The sequence below is a fragment of the Rhinoderma darwinii genome, chromosome 5, assembly GCF_050947455.1.
Source record: "Rhinoderma darwinii isolate aRhiDar2 chromosome 5, aRhiDar2.hap1, whole genome shotgun sequence".
NCBI classification, from domain to species: domain Eukaryota; kingdom Metazoa; phylum Chordata; class Amphibia; order Anura; family Rhinodermatidae; genus Rhinoderma; species Rhinoderma darwinii.
The window spans coordinates 58,179,861-58,196,225 of NC_134691.1; the positions used below are offsets into that span (position 1 = coordinate 58,179,861).

Below are 16,365 nucleotides of genomic sequence, written 5' to 3' on the forward strand. Positions count from 1 at the left end.
TCAAATGAATGGGCAGATGTTTGCCGACGTAATGTAGCCCTATTTTCAGGCGTAAATCGAGGCATAATACGCCTCGTTTACGCCTGAAAATAGGTCGTGTGAACCCAGCCTTACTTAGCAACTCTTTACTCTGGTTTATAGAGGAAAGGTTCCAAGCACATGCCCAGAGTTTGTCTTGATGGGACGACCCCTTTTATTCGGTTAAGAAGACACCTCCAGAATCCCTTTTCATTCGCTGTTGACATAAAAGAAGCTATAAACACTTGTGCCTAAATGAATATTGTACAGTCTAATGTGGTAATTTGTGGACAATGAGAAGAGGGTACACGTTTGGCAAAAAACACATCCATGGACTCATCTGTAACGGTGTCAAAAATACACAGTGGTGACAATGGTTTATTGATATGGGAACTCTTGGACACATTACCTAGATCATTTGCAGTAAGTTGTATGACCCTTGATCTGCAGGAGTTGATTTACTATTGCTGGCCATACACATGGGATTTTGATCGGCCAGAATGCAGCCGATCAATTATCTGTGGGACTGTTTGTATGAACAATCCCACCAGTAACATACCAGACTAAACTATACAGAAAGGGCTTGCACAAAATGGAAAATTATCGGTCAAATTCAGCCAATCATACCATACACTCGATTTTCAGTCGACCATGGGCAAAAGAATCCAATCAGACCGATTTTTAAAAATAATAGTGTGCAGTTGGCCATCACGATTGGTTGTTGAAGTTTAATTTTCAAACAAATGTCGGCCAAAATCGGCCATTTTGGCCAATAATTATCTTATGTGTATAGCTGGCTCAAGAGTGAGATAATTATCATACAGTACTACCTCATTGTTCCCTAGCAGGACCCTAATATTGTACAGATTTCTTTTGTATGTGTCATAAAGGTTGATCACAAGTGTCACGACCAGTGGGTAGAGCGGACCCTCTAGGCTACTCTGCCAGATTGATGTAGCTGCTGACCAAACAGAAGCTAAACAGGAACTCACACATGCTGAAGCAGGTTGTGCCGGATTGCTGGAAGAAGACTGTTCCGCATTACTGGAAGAAGGCTGTGTCAGATAGCTGGAAGCAGGTTGAGCTGGGTGTGGTACTCTGGACACTAGACTCAGGATACTAGACTCAGGATACCGGACCTCTGCAGGAAATACTTGGAAGTACAACGTTGCTTGGGCACTGGAACACTGGACAGACTTTCTATTATAGTCCTGGAAGTGCAGGAATAGGCTGGGGAAGCTTTACTGCTGTGTGTGCTGACCCTTTAAGCTCCCTACAGGCAGAGCCTGCCCTAATCGAATGTTTGAGAGCTTGTCGGCGTCCCGGAGGAGGCAGGCGCCGGCAAGTGCAGTTGAGCTGGTGGCTGCGATCGCCAACTTTCCTCGATGGGTGATTCTAACATAAGACTCTCCATAAACATAAAGGTGGAAATGGGCCTCCTCACACTCCTGGCAATTGTGTAATTTCAAAGACTACACATACAGTATGTTCCCATCTGCCCCGTTCCCATTCTTGAACAGTGACAGCTGCAGTATCAGAGCCACCACAGTACTTTACTATAGTGAAAGTCACAGTGCACCATAAAAGAGCCCGTCCCAGTGTCCCCCATTAACTTAACAGTGACATTACTTATCTTTCAGTGTTCTGCCCTTTGCAATAGAACATTAGTTACATGAGAGCCACTAATCAGTCTCTTCTCATGTAACTTCATCCTTCTGTGTGAACCAAGCAAGTGTTTATTGCAAAGGTGATCTGTTTAGTTTGCATTATCAGGATCAGTGATACCCAGCACACAAAGATCTGGCAGTGGCACTGCTGACTGGCTCTCACAAGAGCCGCAGCCTAGAAAATGTAGGGAAACAACTGGCAATCTGGTGCATATTGGGGGCATCCTTCTCCTCCTGATAAACAAAAAAAGATTTTCTCGGAGTGAGAGATGGGCTGAGAAACAGCAATATTGGAGATTTCCAATACTATTATATTGTGGTGATCCAATATAATGAGATATCAGCAACACCAGTATACCGCCAATCTCTAGGTACAGGTCAGGTACAAGCCTAGATCAGCAGCGTGATAAGAAAAAATATAATCAAGAATTAAAATCATTAAAAACCCCTGTGCTTTGGTCTTTTACATCATAGACATTGACCAGAGGTTAAGGGGCTAGCAATCAGGTAGAGGACACAAGATGGGCAGAGAGGACAGTCCGAGAGCTAGTAAGCCAAGCCAGCAGCTGCAATACTAGTTTTTATATTAGTATTATGTAGCTGTAACGTATTTGAAGGTCTATATACCTACGCAAGTTTAGAAGCTTTTCTCTCTGAAAAGATCAAGGCAAAATAAATCCAACTATGTTGACAACTATTTTGTCACATTCCCATTGTGTAATGAAGTTAGTGAGTAATTGTACAGAATTTGAGAACTGACATGTTATTTTGCATCATGACTCATAATGAAATTCGTAGTTACAAACTTTGCCTGAAATGAAGAAAATTGGCTTCTGCCACATGTGGGGTGTTTTGCCTTCCTCTGGATCAACATTGAAGGATGTGAAATAACTAGATGGACATGTTTTTTTTTTTACTTTATCTTTTTTTCTAATTATCTTATTATGTGGGTGGCCAGTGATCAGAGGAATATGCTCTAGAGAAGTGATGGAGATCCATTTTGTCAGTGTGCTGTAAATCAGCAATTGAAAAAAATCCAACGTGATGTTCCGACAATTTTACACTGATTTACCATGGTCCCTCATCACAGTGACAGCAACAGGATGTCCATAACAGGGACAGCAAGAGAACCCCAAATAAAGTGCCTGTTACGGAATCCCCATTAGGGTATGTTCACACGCTAGACTAAAAACATCTGAAAATACGGAGCTGTTTTCAAGGGAAAACAGCTCCTGATTTTCAGAAGTTTTTTAAGCCACTCACGTTTTTCGCTTCGTTTTTCGCTGCTTTTTTTTATGGCCTTTTTTGGAGCTGCTTTCAATAGAGTCTATAAAAACAGCTCCAAAAACGTCCCAAGAAGTGACCTGCATTTCTTTTTCGCAGCTGTTTTTTTACGCACCCGTTTTTCAAACCGGCCGCGTAAGAAATGGCCCATCGGAACAGAACGCCATATTTTCCATTGCAATCAATGGGCAGATGTTTGGAGGCGTTCTGCTTCCGATTTTTCATTTTTACCTAAGAGTATGTTCACACGCAGTGACCAAAAACGTCTGAAAATACGCAGCGGTTTTCAGGCGAAAACAGCTCCTGATTTTCAGACGTTTTTGTAGCAACTCGCATTTTTCGCGGCGTATTTTACTGCCGTTATTGGAGCTGTTTTCAGTCAATGAAAAACGGCTCCAAAAACGGCCCAAGAAGTGACATGCACTTCTTTTTCGCGGGCGTCTTTTTACGCGCCGTATTTTGACAGTGACACGTAAAATTACACCTCGTGGGATCAGAACATCGGCAAACAATGGGCAGATGTTTGTAGGCGTAATGGAGCCATTTTTTCAGGCGTAATTCGAGGCATAAAACGCCCTGAATTACGTCTGAAAACACTGCGTGTGAACATACCCTCACAGTGACAGCCATAGGATACCCATAATAGTAAATGCCACAGGATCGCCAAAACACTGACAATAAAAAAATACCTTGGGGGCTGCTGTCCACGAGTGGAAGAATATAACCAATATAACTGTAGTCTGGTGAACAGTGAAAGTATCAAGACAAAAGAGTAGTCAGTGCAGTGTCTCTTTAGTTGTCACTCAGAAATACAAGTGCTACACAACCTTCCCACCTCACCACCTTCCTGAAGTCCCAGCCGTCCGATGATGCAGTGTATGCCAAGAAAGTTCTCAAGTGTGCTACTATCAGTAGGTTTTAAAACTATTGAATTGCTCACCTGCGGGTCCTTATAGATGGGAATATGTTCTTCTTTGGAGCGCACACAAATATTTGAGATTTCTATCTTTTTTTGCTACTTTTTTTTACTTCTTTCGTTTTTTACTAGTAATCTTACATCACAATGTTATGAATGTGCAAGCTTGCAAATATAATAATACTAATAATGAGGCTACTGGGGGAACCATTCAATTGACACTCAAAAATACCTTGGTTAAAAAGGACCTGTCATTGTTTTTTATTTTTAAACCACATACCTCCCTATATTTCTGACGTCCTCTCGATTCCAGTGTTGTAATCTTTATTTATTTTTTTGCCCTCCCATTGTCCCACTACGGCCCCTGCCCCACATGGCACCTAATTTGATAATTATGAGTAAAGGTATAGAGAGGCGGAGACCTCATCTCTCCTCAGTAGGTGTTGCCTCTTGCATTACTCTGATGCTGTCCAATCAGAGTGGGTGTTCTGCATCACTGTGAGGCTGTCTGCTCTAATTGGACAGTGTCACAGTGATGCGGGAGGCAACGCCTACTGAGGAGAGATGAGGTCTCCGCCTCTCTGTACCTTTACTCATAATTAGCATATTAGGTGCCAAGGGGAGCAGGGGCCGTAGCGGGACGACGGGAGAGTCAAAAAAAGAAAAAATATAGTGCTGGAATTAGGAAGGTGCCAGGAATAAGAAGAGGTATGTGCTTTAAAAAAAAAAAAAAAACATGACAGTTCCTCTTTAACCCATTAGTGACCGCCAATACGCCTTTTCACGGCGGCCACTAATGTGAAAAAAAAATGAAAAAACACTTTTTCCCCTTACAAACTGCTTTACTATTAAAAAAACCAAAATAAAGTAAAAAAGTTATGCATATTTGGTATCGCCGTGTCCGTAACGACCCCGACTATAAAGCTATTACATTATTTAACCCGCACGGTGAGCTCCATAAAAAAATAAATAAAAAACTATGGAAAAATTGCTGTTTTCTGTGAATCCTGACTTAAAAAAAATTTGATAAAAAGTGATCAAAAGTCGCATCTACTCCAAAATGGTACCAATAAAAACTACAAGTCTTCCCGCAAAAAAAAAAGCCCTCATACAACCGCATCGGCGGAACAATAAAAAAGTTATGGCTCTTCAAATATGGAGAAACAAAAACAAATAATTTTGAAAAAAAAGCGTTTTTACTGTGTAAAAGTAGTAAAACATACAAAATCTATAGAAATTTGGTATCGTTGCAATCGTAACAACCCGCTGAATAAAGTTATTGTGTTATTTATACCACACGGTAAACGGCGTAGATTTAGAACACGAAAAAGTGTGGCAAAATTTCAGTTTTTTTTCTATTCCCCCCAAAAAAAGTTAATAAAAGTTAATCAATAAATAATATGTACCTCACAATGGTGCTATTAAAAAATACAACTTCTCCCACAAAAAACAAGACCTTATACAACTATGTCGACGCAAAAATAAAAAAGTTATAGCTCTTGGAATGCGACGATGGAAAAACTTAAAAAATACCTTGGTTATTAAGGTTTAAAATAGGCTGGTCATTAATGGGTTAAACATTTACATTTAGTACTGATCTCCAGTGATCTACTGTATGTCAATATATTAAAACAACACTCAGAATGGTTTGCGGTAGCCATCTTTATTAAGGTATCGAAAAATACATTTATAATCTCATCTTTCTTCGTGTGATGTTTGGAACTAAACTGTGCAAAGTAAGCATCAATATAAGACTTTTCATGTACTATTTTGTCATATATATTTAAAATATTTACACTTTTCTTCAAATCTATATTTTCCTTCTGCAACAAATAGATAAGACTCTAAAACACACAAGTTCACATTAGTCATACATAGCAGTATATGTACTTCAAGTTTTTTTTTAAGACATAATTTTAGAAAATTCTTATGGACAAAGCAAATTCCCATTTGTGCAACATTATTTGTGCAAGAAAAGCAGTGGAAGCAACGCTTGGTTAAGCTGTAAGCAACATCTCACATTATAAATGATTTGCCTATGTCTGTCGACTTTCACATTTCATTAATCAGATCCTAATACTCACAAAGAGATTATAGATTAAGCATAGAGAAATAACTGCTAGCAGTTTGCGCTCAGCCAGAGATAATTAAACATTAGAGCGCAGCGGATTCCATGTTTCATCTCAGCGCAGACGGGTGGTTCTGGTCCTAATGGAATGAAGCTCTAACTTCTCGGCCTTTCAGTGGCTGTGGTGGGCGAAAGTTGTCAACCATGTGGCAGGAACTGTCATTCTCATCATTGAAGTAAAGGTCTCGCAGCTTTGACAGCTAAAATAAACACGAAAATTTTTGTTTATTTGTTTTGGTAACATTTGAGATTTCCAAATTTGGAGTGTCAAAAGTCTGGTGTAACTGCTATGTAAAAATAATTGCACTTTTACGGAATATGAATTAATATTGTTGCTTGAAATGTTTAAACATTTGATTTTTTAAGTTTATTTAAAAGTCATAAAACAAAGAGATTTTTGGAGATAAGGTCGGCTATAACATAGCCCCAATTTGGTATCTGTATTATGTTCGTAAGACCTGCGCACTCCTGTGGTTTTACTGACCGGAAACATCAACATGGTGTGTGGGACGTGTAATACAGAGATTACAGTTAGGGTATGTGCACACGGTAGCAGGCTTTTACGTCTGAAAAGACAGACTGTTTTCGGGAGAAAACAGCTGCCTCGTTTCAGCCGTAAAAGCTCCTCCTCGTATTATGCGAGGCGTCTGTGACGCTCGTAAATCTTGAGCTGCTCTTCATTGAGTTCAATGAAGAACGGCTCAAATTACGTTGCAAAGAAGTGTCCTGCACTTCTTTGCCGAGGCAGTCAATTTACGCGTCGTCGTTTGACAGCTGTCAAACGACGACGCGTAAATTACAGCCCGTCTGCACAGTACGTCGGCAAACCCATTCAAATGAATGGGCAGATGTTTGCCGACGTATTGTAGCCCTATTTTCAGGCGTAAATCGAGGCATAATACGCCTCGTTTACGCCTGAAAATAGGTCGTGTGAACCCAGCCTTACAATTAGACGTCTGAAACCAACCTTACTGAAAAAAATAAAGTTTCAAAAAGTGCTATTTCGTTTTTTATCTCCTCAGGAGCATGTCCAGACGTTATCGGGAGTTCATACAGGCATGTGGAGGCCATACACTTTACTAAGTCACATTATGAGATGCCGTGATTAAATTTGTGAAAATTGGATCCGCTGGTGATTTTCGGGGTGATTTTGAATTCAGCCCTAAATTGGTTAATGCTTTTGGTTTCCATTGACCTTGATACATTATTTTGTTCTCAACGAATGACACAATTTACAACTTTAATCTCGATCCGATATGGGATTTAAGTGTGCCTTGGAGTCTACTGCTCTGGAAAATCTCATGTTCTAGCACTTTGTAAAAACATGGAAAGCCTTGGCTACTGTTAGAAAAAACATACAGTTTATCAGAGAGCCTGGTGGTTACATGTCACTTTTGCTATGAGATAAGAGAGGTTGCCCTATAATGAAAATGGAAAGTCATGGTAGATGACAAAATTTTAAGTTGTAAACAGTTAACTGCTTCTGAGCCCTTATCACTGGCTAAAATATTCTTACAACTTAACATACAGTTGTATCATGACAAGAGAACATGGGCCCTGAGTAGTATTTAAGCCACATGCTACTCGAACACACTGTGGTTTTATCACGTATTGTGGAGCCCAACGGCTAAGACCCCCAGAGCTCAGCTGTAATCTGTTGGGATACCTGGCAAAAAGTGTTAAATTCTCCTACAGTGCCACTGCTGGTAAATTTAAGTATTACACAGTTCCTATTAAAACCAATGGGTTGTTCATGTAATACACAGATGCTGGGTCCTCCAGTTAGAGAAGCACTCTTTATAGACACTCTTTACTCTGGCTGATAGAGTAAAGGGGGGAACACCCCCCAAATAGGGTATTTGAACATGGGTTATCTATAACAAACAACCGCCTTAATAACACTCTTCTATTCTCTCAAGTGTAAAATATATTAAGAGAGAAATGCAGTCAGATTTCTTCAAGTACTGTTGAGTATTATTTTCAGCTTGTAGATTTTATAATCTATAAAATTGCAGTTGGCATGTACTGCACAATCCACACGTTAATGTACTAGACTTTCAGTAATATAGCACTCAATATATATATACAGTGTGGCTATACAGCAAAAAATACAATCATATTAATTTGAACTTCCATATTATCTTTATCTAAGAATAATACAAGGTCACAGCATTTTTATTGATACAGAGCTGCAAATCCCCTATATAAACATAGAGTAAAATGTGAAAGTTCTGTCTGCCTAAAGCCAACACTGCGAAGGGAAGGGGGAAGGGTTAAAAGCTTACAGAATAGTGTTTATACATTGAGCTCAAAATTAACCCAGTATGCAATAAACTCATAAGCTCCCCCTGGTGGTTGTTACAGGCAGCCAGAAGTTTTCATTTACCTATTTGATTTAGAGCTCTATACTAGAAAATAAACAACTATAAAGATATATCACTACAAAAGTGAAAAAGGGCAGAAAGTTGGACCTTAAACAACATGGTGTTAAGGAGGTAGACATTCATTTTAAACTAAACTCAATTAATACATTTATAAATTAATTATAATTCTGGTCACCAGCCATTTTAAATGAACTCTACATAATCTGAAACCTAAAGATTTAAATACTGCACATACCTGTTCATTGCTCACGCTTATTGGCTCTTTAAGGACATTCCAGATGACACATTGCAGGAGAGGTGGGGTGGTGAGAGATCCCTTATATGTCCAGAAATCCAAAGATTTTGGAAGTAAACCGGAAGGATCAAAATTAAGGAAAGGTGTCTCTTTTCCCTAGAAGTATAAGAATATTTTTGCATTCTGCAAATATACAACATAATAGATCCACTTATCAACCAAATGAGCAAAGAAATTATTAAATTAACAGTAGTGCCCTGTTGAGACTGTAATGGCTTTTGTCTGCTTTTAGAGCGCTATCTTTACCTGTCCACAGCATCTTGGTCCACGAGTCGTCCCTCTGCTTCCCCGCTCTGGCCGCCGATACGCTCCACTGTGTCCTAGCGCGCGCTGACCATATTGCCATTCCATCACCTGATTTCCTATAAAGAACTTTCTGCTCTGCTATGCATTGCCAGAGTAATTTGGTTCCTAGAGTTCCCTTGTGTAACTAGTTCCCCTGCTATCTTGTTTTGTGAATCCCTGTGTACCGACCTTCTGCCTGTAATTGACCATCCGTGCCTGCCGCCTACCCTGACCTATCGCTACCTTTAACCTCTGCTGCCTGCCCAGACCTATTGCTACATTTACCAGTCTGCTTCCTCCAACATCAGCCGTCACCAAGAGACTACTCTGGTGGTAGCAACCTAGGGTACCCCCTAAGCAAAGTCCTAATCTCTTTAATCCTTGTAAAGGGGTTAAAAGGTGAAGACAGGGGCTTCCCTTAGACGCCGCTCCCCAGAGTAGCCCCAAGTCAAGTCACTTGGTGAGACGGAGGGTTCAAACCTCCCCTTGCTGGCCTACTACAGCTCTATTCTAGATTTGTCGTTACAGACACAGAAGGCATTTGGCTGCTTCCATGGCTTGAGATATAATATCTAATAAAAAGTTGTGTCAGATTCAAGATACAACTTGCAGAGTATCAGAACCTTATTTTATGCCCCTATTAGTGAGGTATGAGTAAATTCTTTTAAAACCTACCCTAATGTCACATGATTCCATTAAAAAGAATTAGAACACTTTTCTAGATCAGCATTGGCCAGCCCATTTTTGTGGGCATACCAGGTCCTTAAAATGGACACATAATCTTTTTGCATAGACATTATAGCATGTAGGTTAAAGAACAATGAACAACAATAAAATGAATTTTTTCTCTAATTATATATTTAAGTTGAGCCAACATTTCACAGGACTGTTCTGTGACCTGAACCTCAAAAGGGGAGGGGTTTAAGGTAATTTGCATAAAAATTGGTGTTTCTGTTAATTTGTGGGCTTTTCTCAGACAGAGTGAATGCGTGGCTAAAAATGTTTGCATAAGTAATGTGGCATATCACATCTTGACGCTGTAGCTACTTGATAGTATCCCCAAGTATAGGCCCGTTTACACACTTAAACTAATTCAATACAAATTAAATTGATTTTGGGTCTCGGCATTAGTGGATTAGGTGACCATTTTCTAACGTTTATGTTTATCTTAAGTTAGCCACACATTATACTATTACAACAAAGGGGATCCACAATAAAATTTTATGGCCAAGGTCCTCCACCAGGTAACTGTACCTGATACACCTGTAACATTAGAACAGATATATTTGGCAAACATACTGTAGAGAGTCCCCAAAGAGTACTAGTTTAAAGGTCACAGGACTACATTCCCATCATACTGGACAAGATGCACATTTAGAACTGAATTTCCAGAACGAACACCATCATATACAGGACTCAGCCAGTTACAGGGAGCATGATAAACGCTGCTTTTTACCTTTGTTGGGATTAATGTCAAGGCGTCAATCACTTGCTGGAGCTCTGGCTTGGCACTGCCAACCTGCAATGCACAAAAATGACTAAACGACTAAACCATAATTACATACTACACCTGAAATGTCAGGGTAGGGAGACAGACAGGTGAGCCCTAATCTACCGGCCACTCAGTCCCTGCCTATTTGCACGGCCCGTCCTAGGCAACGGCGTACAACTGGGCGACGGTCCCTACGCACAATATGTGCACAACAGACAAACAGACAAGGGTACACAGAAGCTAAGGGAAATGGGGCAGCTGCCCACGGCAACACCGTGAGCAACAAGAGTAGTGAACGAGCTGAGTCAAACCAGGAGTGTACGAGGTACCAAACGCAGAACAGGAGCATAGTCAGTAAAGCCAGGGTCGATATGAAGCAGAGGACAATAGTAATAGCAGGAGCAGCAGAGCCAGGAAACAAGAAAGAATCACAGGCAAAGACAAGCAGGAAATGAAGGTATAAATAGACAGAGGGCGGGAGCTAGAACCGTCTGGCCAGGCTGTGATAGGTTTTCCCACTCCTAAGCCTACCAGCCTGAGTGGTAGCAGATCGAGTCACTCTATCAGACCTAGGAGCAGATGCAGACTGATTAATCACAGGCGTCGACCCAGAAGCTGTGTCTGGCAGATCCTTTACAGTACCCCCCCTTATATGAGGGGCCACTGGACCCTTCCTTGGTGGACCTGGCTTATTGGGGAACCGAAGATGGAACCTCCTGAGCGGGTACCCAAGTCCTCTCCACAGGCCCGTATCCTCACCAATGGACCAGGTACTGGAGGGAGCCTTGGACCATCCTGCTGTCCACAATCTTGGCCACCTCGAATTCTACCCCTTCAGGGACGAGAACAGGGACTGGAGGTTTCCTCGAGGTAACCAAGGACGGGGAGCAGCGTTTCAGGAGGGAGGCATGAAACACGTTGTGTATTTGAAAAGACCAGGGTTAATTCCAGCCGGAAGGAGACAGGGTTAAGGACCTCAATGACCTTGTACAGCCCTATATACCGGGGAGCAAATTTTTTGGACGGAACTTTAAGGTGCAAATTTTTTTAAGATAGCCACACCAGATCCCCGACCACAAACAAGGGGTTAGCAGAACGTCTTCTATCTGCCTGAGTCTTTTGTATGCTCTGGGACGCCTCTAGGTTCCTCTGAACCTGGGCCCAGACTGTGCACAGTTCCCGATGAACGACATCTACCTCGGGATTGTTGGAACCATCAGGTGAAATGGAGGAGAACCGTGGATTAAACCCAAAATTACAGAAAAAGGGGGAGACCCCTGACGAGTTACTGACCCGGTTATTAAGGGAAAATTCGGCGTGGGGAATGAATGAGACCCAATCATATTGACAGTCAGAGATAAAACACCTTAAATATTGTTCTAGAGACTGATTAGTCCTCTCAGTTTGGCCATTAGTTTCAGGATGGAAGGCCGAGGAGAAGGACAGATCAATCTCCAACTTTTTACAGAAAGCTCTCCAAAACAATGAAACAAATTGTACCTCTCTGTCAGAAACAATATTGACAGGAACCCCAAGGAGACGCAGGATGTGTTTGACAAACAAGGTAGCTAATGTCTTGGCATTGGGTAGTTTTTTGAGGGGCAAAAAGTGGCACATCTTACTGAAGTGGTCTACTACAACCCACACCACCGACTTGCCTTGAGATGGAGGCAGATCGGTGATAAAATCCATGGATATATGGGTCCAAGGTCTCTGGGAAATGGGCAAAGAACATAGTAAGCCCACTGGTCGGGACCTGGGAGTCTTGGACCTAGCACAAATTTCACAATCGGCGACGTAGGCCTTAATGTCTTTAGGCAACCCAGGCCACCAATAGTTTTTAGCAATGAGGTGCTTGGTACCCAGGATGCCTGGATGGCCACATAGTGCAGAGTCATGATTTTCCCTGAGTACCCTTAGCCGGAATTGCAGGGGAACAAACAGCTTGTTCTCAGGAAGGTTCCCGGGAGCTGAACCTTGATCAGCCGCAATTTCGGAGACTAAGTCAGAATCAACAGAGGATATTATTATACCTAGGGACAAAACACAAGCAGGATCTTCCTCCGAATGAGGGCTGGCCATGAAGCTACGCGACAGTGCATCAGCTTTAATATTTTTAGACCCAGCCCACAAAGTTGAATCTAGTAAAAAACAACTCCTATCAAGCCTGTCTCGGGTTCAGCCTCCGGGCAGATTCCAGGAAAACCAGATTCTTGTGGTCGGTAAGGACAATTACCTGGTGCCTAGCCCCCTCCAAGAAGTGGCGCCACTCTTCAAATGCCCATTTGATGGCTAAGAGTTTGTGGTTGCCCACGTCATAGTTACTCTCAGTGGGCGAGAACTTCCTGGAGAAGCAGGCACAGGGACGGAGATGGGTGAGGGACCTGGTACCTGGGACAAGACAGCACCCACTCCCACCTCGGAGGCGTCAACCTCCACGATGAATGGCTCCATTTGGTTAGGCTGAATAAGAACTGGGGCAGAGATAAAGCACTTCTTAAGGATCTCAAAAGCCTGGACTGCCTCCGGATTTATTATGGGGGAGCCAGAGGAGAAGGCACAAAAACGTGTCTCTTACCCTGACGTAAGGTCACCAGCTGACTCTCAGCAAAGCAAGTCTTGTCAGTCTCGTCATAGATGAGCCCGAGAGCAGAAAAAAAAAAAGTAAACAGAGGAAAGTTCAGGGGCGTCAGGAGCCAAAATGAAGGCCCATTCTTGGGGGCCGTCCTGGAGCCGGGACATAATTATGCCCACTCGCTGGCTCTCAGAACCTGAGAAGTGGGGCCTTAGATGGAAATAGAGCCTACAACTCTCCCGAAAGGAGAAAAAAGTCTTCCGGTCCCCAGAGAAACGGTCAGGCAACTTGAGGTTGGGTTCAAGAGGTGAGGTGGAGGGCACTACCTGGTTAGCATCACGCTGGTCGCACCTCTGAGCCAGGGCTTGGACCTGTAGGGATAGACCCTGCATTTGCAGAGCCAGGGTCTCAAGGGGGTCCATAGTAGTGTAGGAACCAGGGTAGAAAATGTATATGGGCCTGTGATTATGTAATGTCGGGGTAGGGAGACAGACAGGTGAGCCCTATTCTACCCTGCCTACTTGCACGGCCCGTCCTAGGCAACGGCGTACAACTGGGCGACGGTCCCTATGCTCAATATGTGCACGACAGACAAACAGACAAGGGTACACAGAAGCTAAGGGAAATGCGGCAGTTGCCCACGGCAGCACCGTGAGCAACAAGAGTAGTGAACGAGCCGAGTCAAACCAGGAGTGTACGAGGTACCAAGCGCAGAGCAGGAGCATAGTCAGTAAAGCCAGGGTCGATATGAAGCAGAGGACAATAGTAATAGCAGGAGCAGCAGAGCCAGGAAACAAGAAAGAATCACAGGCAACGACAAGCAGGAAATGAAGGTATAAATAGACCGAGGGCGGGAGCTAGAACCGTCTGGCCAGGCTGTGATAGGTTCTCCCACTCCTAAGCCTACCAGCCTGAGTGGTAGCAGATCGAGTCACTCTATCAGACCTAGGAGCAGATGCAGACTGATTAACCACGAGCGTCGACACAGAAGCTGTGTCTGGCAGATCCTTTACAACACCATAATAAATTATAATAGGGAATAATACAGTATAATAACATACAAGCATTAGACTTTCACTTCAGTTTACTAATTTTAGTTTTAATCTCTGCAACAAAGCAGTAATTATAGTCATTAAAAGGTTAGCAGAGCAATTAGAATTTTTTTTGATGATTTTTATGATTTCTAAACTAAGGTGAATGACAACTTACATGAACTTTATTAAATGGTCACTAAATGTCTTATAATAAATATACATTATCATATTCAATCATATGTTAAAGAGGTTTTGCCACTGTAAGAAATGATGTCATATTGCTTGGATATGCCATCACTTACCAGCTTCTACATTGGTTGTAGCCCGACTCCTACGACCCTCAGAATAAAGGGGCTACAGCGCTACTTAAATTTTCGCTGCACAGCAAAACTGGCAGACCCCACTGTGCAAGGAACTGCAACAGAGCTCTATTCAAGTTTTCAGGATCTGCAGGGGTCCCAGAGTCCCGCCGTTCATGCAATGGATATGTCATAACATTCTTAAATAGGACTACCCCTAAAAAGTTCACTTTATAAATGTGGCCCAAATATGGACAGGCAAAATTAACATTACATAGATGATATAAATATAGGCATTAATTCTCAATGCAACATCAAAGTGACCTGTAATTGTGAAATATTCAGATGAAGTGTGGTTTGGCAGTAATGAATAAAACTAAAAATATGGGATCATTGATCCCCACACCAGCATGCACTAACATGTGAATGACAAAGTTGTGTTGGCTTCAGGAGCTAAAATAAACCAGTGGCCCATTACAATTTCTGCCCACGCCCTATTATGAATAAAACCAGTCTGGTTCCCAAATTAAATTTTACTTAAAGGAAAACACAACTCTTGAAAACAATTCATATTATTTTAGAGTTTAATTCTACATATGAAATCGAGTAACTTTGTAAATAGTTTGCCTTATTTATCTTGAACCACTTTTTATTTACATTAGGTTTTATTGGCTATTTAAAAAGAAAGGAAAATTCATAATTCTTTTGGACTCCTGACACTGGAGTGTGGTGCATTGTGGGGGCTCAGTTAACAGTTACATAGGACTGAGCTGTTAGAGATAAAATACTGATTGGATAAATGGAAATGAGCAGAATGGTGAATGAGGTGTGAAAGTAATTCTGTATATGAATGGACAACAAAACATGAAAGAACTCATTTCAACTGTGAAATATAGTAAAAAAAGGTGGAATTTTGCTCTAGTTGTCTGTGCAAAGAACAAACATACATATACACACATACATATATACCGTACATACATACTTTCACAGCTATTAATCCATATTACAATCCTTAAAGAGTATGTAAGATCCAAAGCTTGCACCTGATACTAGAGCTCTACATTTAGCCTATAATAACTATGAGTATAGTATGATACAATAGTATAGTATGATACAATAGTATAGTATAGAACAACATCTACATACTTTTAAGAGAGCTGATATGATAAGAAGGTTAAGATGGGATGGGTGACTGGTCAAACTTGTTTTGCTTAGTCGACAAACAACTACCCGAAAGTGCCATTTCTTCTGTTTTCGTAAAAATCACAATACACGCATAACTGTCACGCACCAGTATTACTAATTTTTACAGCCAAGTTATGACTTTTATTTGCTAGGGAAAATTGTTTGTTATGATGTCAGGATAGCCCCTTTCAAGCGTACCTCTTCTAAAACTGTTGACGGACAATGTGGTTATGGGGATCTCTTATGTCTGGGAAAGGGTGATTTCAGACCAGCAAAAATGTGCATCAAGTGAAGTGGTCTGAAAGGTACCAAAAGGCTAAGCTCACAACATGTGAGTGGCATGACATTATTCTGTGACAATCATAATCCAATAGAAATCAATATAACAAAAATTGACTACGAAAAAAAAAGCTATGACTTAATGCACAACCCTACCGTGATAAGCGTAACATCACAAGTCACACTGTAGCTCAGTTTTAAAATTGCCTATACATGTAGATGCTCATACATGTTGGTGAGCTCTTTGATTTGGATGAGATTCAGTGACTAATATATTTAGAGCCCAGATGTAGGGAGAAAGGAAGATCAGGCATGTTGCATTTTAACACGCCGGATTCTTTGTTCTGCTAGGAGATATGCCACTGTTACAGGTGTCTGGCAGAGACTTGTCTTCACCCCCTCCCCCTTGAAAACATTTCCATGATTATAGGAAGGTCGGCTATCTTAGGCTTCATTCACATCTGAGTCAGGGCTCCGTTGATGGGTTCCGTCTGAGCTTTCCGCCAGGGGAACCCATAAACGGA

The 16,365-nt window shown here is 41.6% G+C and overlaps 1 protein-coding gene across 3 annotated transcripts in view; it reads right to left on the reverse strand.

Annotated features, from left to right (window-relative positions):
* Positions 1-5,529: 5,529 nt before the first annotated feature.
* LOC142651395 (carbonic anhydrase 2-like) overlaps positions 5,530-16,365 on the reverse strand; it is a 40,008-nt gene continuing 29,172 nt past the window's right edge. For all 3 annotated transcript variants that reach the window (XM_075826038.1, XM_075826040.1, XM_075826039.1), the window contains exons 6-8: positions 10,434-10,496; positions 8,633-8,788; positions 5,530-6,213 (exon numbers count right to left, since the gene is read on the reverse strand). In XM_075826038.1, the coding sequence (XP_075682153.1) occupies positions 6,094-6,213; positions 8,633-8,788; positions 10,434-10,496 (339 nt within the window). In that variant the 3' untranslated portion in view covers positions 5,530-6,093. The remainder of the gene's footprint in view (positions 6,214-8,632; positions 8,789-10,433; positions 10,497-16,365) is intronic.